Source organism: Musca autumnalis, unplaced genomic scaffold (assembly GCF_047663935.1).
Source record: "Musca autumnalis isolate F117 unplaced genomic scaffold, ASM4766393v1 scaffold_4, whole genome shotgun sequence".
Lineage (NCBI taxonomy): Eukaryota > Metazoa > Arthropoda > Insecta > Diptera > Muscidae > Musca > Musca autumnalis.
The window spans coordinates 17,663,224-17,669,985 of NW_027411977.1; the positions used below are offsets into that span (position 1 = coordinate 17,663,224).

The 6,762-nt window shown below is 35.6% G+C and overlaps 1 protein-coding gene across 4 annotated transcripts in view; it reads left to right on the top strand.

Moving 5' to 3' along the window:
• Positions 1-5,156, top strand: part of foi (solute carrier family 39 fear-of-intimacy) — a 53,237-nt gene extending 48,081 nt beyond the window's left edge. For all 4 annotated transcript variants that reach the window (XM_073981007.1, XM_073981008.1, XM_073981010.1 and 1 more), the window contains 3 exons: positions 61-886; positions 3,558-3,826; positions 4,066-5,156. In XM_073981007.1, the coding sequence (XP_073837108.1) occupies positions 61-886; positions 3,558-3,826; positions 4,066-4,203 (1,233 nt within the window). In that variant the 3' untranslated portion in view covers positions 4,204-5,156. The remainder of the gene's footprint in view (positions 1-60; positions 887-3,557; positions 3,827-4,065) is intronic.
• The last annotated feature ends 1,606 nt before the right edge of the window (positions 5,157-6,762 follow it).

Genomic DNA, 6,762 nt, shown 5'->3' on the forward strand with positions numbered 1-6,762 from the left:
TTCATAGTCTCTATTTGGAATGTCTTATATGTTTTTCTTTTGTTTCTTTTATTTTTACAGTCTTTAGCTGGTCAAAATGAAAGTAACATGATCTTTAAAGGCCTTACCTGTATGGGTGGTATTGTCTTCTTTTATATTATGGAACATGGTCTAACCATGGTTTCCGAGTGGCGTAAAAATATTGCCAAAAAAGAGACTAATAAACCCACCAGAGCCAAGGTAATGAGAGATCCCGATTCATCGCACAACAATTCTGTGGCTGGTGATAAAGTCTGTAAATCGAAATACAGTTCATATCCCTATTGCTACGATGAGATTGCAATGGATACCAAAAATGATGTATGGCTGCATTTGCCAAATAATAAAACTGTGGATACGGTTAATGCTTCGACACGCAATGGCAAATTGGATTTGGATGGGGGAGAAAATGCTACACAATCATTGCTCTCAACATCGCAAAATAATTATGCACCACTTACGGATAGAAATCACCACCACCATCATCATCAGCATGAACACCACAATCATTCGCATCATCATCAGCATCATCACAATGATCTGCAACAGTCATCACAAGCGAATAGCACATCATCGTGTCAAAGTCACAATATACCCGATAGCAGTACATTGGCCACAGATTTAGATGGTAATGTTGTGGGTGATAGTGCCGGTGTCGGTGGTATTAATACCGTGGCGGCCAATTCAAATGGAAAAGATCTAATGAGTGATACGGTAACAGTTATACTAAGAGAACATGAATCGTCACATCATGGCCATTCTCATAAACATGGTCATGTACATTCACCACCTGAATCATTAAGTGCCGTAGTCTGGATGATTATTATGGGTGATGGTTTACACAATTTCACCGACGGCATGGCAATAGGTAAGTGTCCTAATGTATTTTATAGATTAGAAGAATAATATTAGATACACAAGCTACTTATTTATTCCCAAAGATTATGCATTTAGAGGGTTCGAGAAGAAGAGAATTTTGCTAATAAATTTGATTACGATTATTTAAAGGCTCCAAAGACTCACATCATAAATCCAGGGATCAAAGTAATCAGGAGGCCTTTTTAAAAATTGTAAGAGAAGAAGCATGCACTTGTAGACAAAAATATTATAGCACTGTAAACGGGAACACAAGGAGCACGTTCTGTAAAAAATATCTTAAAAATCCTCCAGCAGCCCTTAAAGTACACTTTAGCGAAATTGTTGAATTTTTGTGAGGGAGGTACCCGAAATAGACCTTCTTGTAACTAGACGTACATTTGGAAGAAATGTTACAATGTTGAAAGCTACCCGAAGGAGTGGAGAGAAACAAAATGTGGACTAAATCGGTTGATCCGCTCGTGAGTTATTGTGCATGGTGCGCACAATAACTAAAAATTTTGAACATCTCTGGGGCAGGTATCGGAAAGAAATGACCGAATTCTTTCTCCTCTTTGGGTCCTCATAAAAATAAAAAAAAACAAGTAAGAACGGCGTTATGTTGGGCCGGGCCGAACTTGTTATACCCTCCACGATGATTTGTATTAAAGTAAAATGGAACAATTTAACTTCGTGTATGAAGAAGACACAATTCCAAATTTCAGCAATTTCGGTAAAAAAAATGTGGCTAATTTTCACAATAACCACATTCGGGAGGTACCGTTCTATGGGGGCTATATGAAGGCGTGGACCTATACCGTCAAATTTCTGGAGGAAAGTTTTATACGACCAATGAAGTCTAGGCACCAAATTTCAGCCATTTTGGTGGATTATTGTGGCCACAACCTTTAAAATACCGAAAATCGGGAGGTACCGTTCTATGGGGGCTATATGAAGGCGTCGACCTTAACCGACAAATTTCTGTGGGAAAGTTCTATACCGCCAAGGAAGACTAAGTACTAAATTTCAGTCATTTTGGTGAATTATTGTGGCCACAACCTTCAAAATACCGAAAATCGGGAGGTACAGTTTAATGGGGGCTATATGAAGGCGTGGACCTATACCGACAACTTTCTGGGGAAAGTTCTATACCCCCAACCAAGGCTAAGGACCAAATTTCAGCCATTTCAGTGGATTATTGTGGCCACAACCATCAAAATAGTGAAAATCGAAAGGTACCGTTCTATGGGGCCTATGTGTAGGCCTGGACCTATACCAACAAATTTCAGGTGAAAAGTTTTATACGCCCAACGATGACTAAATACCAAATTTCAGCCATTTTGGTGGGATAATGAAGTTAGAACCTCAAAAATACCGAAAACGGGAGGTACCGTTCTATGGGGGCTATATGAAAACGTGGACCGATATATCCCATTTTCAATACCAACCATCCTGGAAGTAATAAAAACTTCTGTACCAAATTTTGATGCTCTATCTTAAAAATTGCGAGCTGTGTATTGATTTCAACAGACAGACGGACGGACGGACGTACAGACGGACATGGTTAGATCGACTTAGAATTTTATGCTGATCAATAATATTTCGATGTGTTACAAACGGAATGACAAATTTAATTATACCCTCCATATGGTGGAGGGTACACCTACACACCTTTTGTGCCCTTTGGGACCCCTAAATGTCTTGAAATTATCTACGTTTTTCGCCTTCAATTCCTCCCTATTTATCTCTAGAAACTACAATAACAATATCGCTGATAAATGTGGTCCTAGAGTCTACATAAAATCTTTAAATAATTGTATTCTCAAAAACTCGGGAAAATCCAAGTATGCAGTCGTCTTCGAGTTTTCCCAAAAAATCCTATAAATTCCACGTTTTGTCCTTTTCGGTCGTAATAAAAACCTTGAAAAATATGTCCACAAATTTTGCAGATATCCATTCATGGTAGAACAAATACAAGGTAAAGTTAATACTACAACAAATACAACTCGAACAACAACCACAAAGGAATTTGTTTTTGTTTGTAACGTTACTGCCAGTTGTATTTGTAAACAAAACAAGGAAATGTCTATAAATTATTGGAATTTAAAAAACTAATAATTTTTCACATTTGGTTGAATATTTTGGAAAACATGAATGAAAATTCGTTACATTTTCAATTTTTATGGTTCCACATCATTCCACTAAATGCATAAATTCTCGCAGAAAGTAGAATTCTTGCAGAAAAGTTTGGGGTCGCTGGAAATTCATAGAAAAAGGAGAAGCTGTTTCAATGTTTTGTTTTAGAAATCAAAGAAGCACATGTTTATTAGGGCTTTATTTTTTTAAATTTTAACAAAATACCTCACATATTAACAAACGTTGTATCGCCTCTACAAGCGGTGATTTACTGCGCGGCTTATCGTTCGAACTTGGAGGAGGTTACATATCATTGATATGAAGAAGTCTTTCTGGGAAATGGTTTTTCCGAATGATATATTTTTTTCTCAAAAAATATATGTCCCTAATGTACATGGAAATAGAAATGAATGTATAAAATGTCATATGAAATTTGACACTAACACTACAACCCAGTTCAGTCACCTGGGTATTGCTGCTACCTTTTCTTGTTCTACCATGATATCCATTATTAATTATATGTCTGTTTTGTTTGTTTTCCTTTTCAGGAGCTGCTTTTGCCGAAAATCTTGCTGGTGGATTCTCTACAGCATTGGCTGTATTTTGTCATGAATTGCCACATGAACTGGGGGATTTTGCTATACTAATAAAGGCTGGCATGTCTGTGAAATCGGCTGTTTATTATAACCTTTTGACAGGCGTCTTAAGTTTTATTGGAATGATTGTGGGTATTATATTTGGTCAGTCACACGAAACTGCCCAATGGATGTTTGCAGCAGCTGCTGGTCTATTTATTTATATAGCTATGGTGGATATGGTGAGTAAACATTTTAATGTTATAGTTACAATCGACAATTTTAAATGAGTACATATTTTCGATGGCCATAAAAATTGCACACACAAACATATTTATCAAAGCAAGTAACAAGAAAAAGGTTTTAAATAAGTGTTTTTGAAATTCCATATTTTTCTTTCTTAGGTTCGCTCATTCATAAAAGATTATTTGATAATAATAATTCATATATTAAATATTCCATTTCTTTCTACCTTTTGCAGATGCCTGAAATATCAGCTGCACACAAATCGGTGCAACAATTCGCATTGCAAATATTGGGCATGTCAAGCGGTGTATTACTTATGCTTTTAATAGCCATTTATGAAGGCGACTTAATGAATATTTTCTCAACAAACTAAAAAATAAACAGGCAACTAAAGCAGCAAATAATTATTATAAAGCAGCAACAACTACAATGGCAACAATAACACTAACTTCATGTACATTAATATGGATTCCTAAAACAATAAGTAAAACAACAATCTAAAATATAAACCTAAAATATAAACCTATAATAAGAGTTAAGAATAAACAACCTATTTAAACAACAACAACAACTACATACATATGTATTTATACTCTTGAATTGTCGAATTCTAATAACTTAGAAATAACAACAATATACAAATCGAATCGAAACCATAAACCCACACGCCTACCTACTACTACAACAACAAAACCAACAAAAGAACACAGCCATTTTACGTTTATTATTTCACTAAGTAAGTTAAAATTTATCCTCTGAAACAAATATATTATATAACCCCAGCACAAATGTGGGTATATTTTGTAACTTTTAACAATTGTCGACAATCGTTTAAATGTCATTTATAAGAACAACAAAAAAATTTTCGAAAAAATAACCGCCCGTTGTTGAAAACTTACAAAATAGACCTACTGCTGGAAATCACCAACCAAGCTGTTTAAAACAACAACCTCTTATTTTTTAGTGATAACAACAAAAAAAAAAAAAAAACACAACCAATTAAGTGTATTTATACAAAGTATATTAAGCTCAAATGTTAAATTCATACACCTCCTCACATACACATGTATACCCTCCTTACTTCTTTGCTATCTAATTACTTAATATTATTATATAAATTATTAAACAAAAGCAGTAAAGAGGCAAACCTATTGAAGTGAATTGAGAATTTGCTGCGGTGTCATCATCGTCCAATGGTATAAATTTTGGAAACGACAAAATTTCAAATAAAAAACATAACAAAAGAGAAACAATACGCGTGTTCCCATAAACAAAAACGTGTTTAACTTTTACAATTTATAAAGAAAAAATAAAAAATTCGAAAAATTGTAAAGGTCATACTTTTCCAAAATTTTAAGGAAACTGTGCTGTGTTATGGCCTTCAAATTCTTGGCCAACATATTTACCTGCAAGAATCTACAAATTGTTAATACGATAACAATTTGTCCTTTATGATATCGAAAAATATAGTAACAAGTAAAAAAGTATCAGTCGGCTTTGCCGACAGAGATATACCCTCAGCCTATATATATTGAAACAATTTTTTCCCCAAAAAACGTATGTATTTAGACGTTTTTATAAATTTTGGGAATTTGAACCGACAAACATGTTCATCAGGATTAGGGATCAAAAGTTTTCCGGAGGAGATACTTAAAGGAATGGATCTACATTGACCATTATGGAAGTGGAAGCCACTACATATGGTGACATATGGCGTTTTACACACTTCGGGATGTTTACTCAAGAAGTATGGACTTGCCCCTGAAAAAACTTTTACCATCGTAATTGAGGCAGCGAATGCAAGTTGCTACAACAAAAACCAAAGTGATTCCATAGCAGGTCTTAAAGTAAACTTACCGAAATTTTGTGTGGGAGGTACCGGATGGATTGGACAAATATAGTCCATATTTGAACCTGATCTATATCTAGTAGATATATTAGGATGTGTAAAGTATGGATCAATTCGGCCACTCCCTTTAAGAGTTACCGTATGAAAAAATTTTCCGAACATGTTTGAACTTTTGTGGGGAAGGAGTGGACCGATATGGCTTTTCTTCAAACTTCGACTATGTTTGGACAAAATATTACTAAGGCCAAATTTTGGACCGAATCGGCAGATCCGTTCTACAGTTATGTTGCGCTCCAACCACCTCACACGGTGTCATAGGGTTTTTTTTTGCAACTTTCAGGCTATTTTCTCAGGAAGTATGGACTTGCCCATAATGAAACTTGTACCGTCGTATGGAGGGCAGTGAATACAAGTTGCTAAAACAAAAATCACAGTGATTCGAGAGATGGCCCTAAACTGAACTTTTCCGAAATTTTGTGTGGGAGGTACTCGAAGGAGTGGGCCGATTGAGACCATATTGGAAACTCATCTTCCTCTTGTAGAATGTTTACGATATACAAAGTATCGACCAAATAGGTTACTACCTTCAAGAGTTATCGTGCGCACAAGTTTTGCGATAGTTTTTGAACAGTTGTGGGGGAGGTACATGAAGGAGTGGACCTATATGGCCCATCTTCGAACTTAAATCAAATCTGGACAAAATATATCGATAACCAAAATTTGAACCGAATTGATTGATCCGTTCGAGAGTTATCGTGCGCACCAGCCAGCCAGACAGACGGACGGACATTGCTAGATCTACTCAAAATTGTATGAAACGGATATCGTACAAACATACTTGGGGTCTAAAATCATTATTTCGATGAAGCACATTTTTGATCATATCAAAGTATATATACCCTCATTAGCCTAAAGGCTGAGGGTATACAAATTAGTAGATTCTTGCAGTTTTGGAACAGGCCATACATTTAATTTATTTAGTCCTAGAACAGATCAATATCTAGCAGACTACCCTCGATTGTCACCGATTTTTACATCAGGAACAACTGTATCGATAACATCCAGTGTTTTGTTACTCTTTTA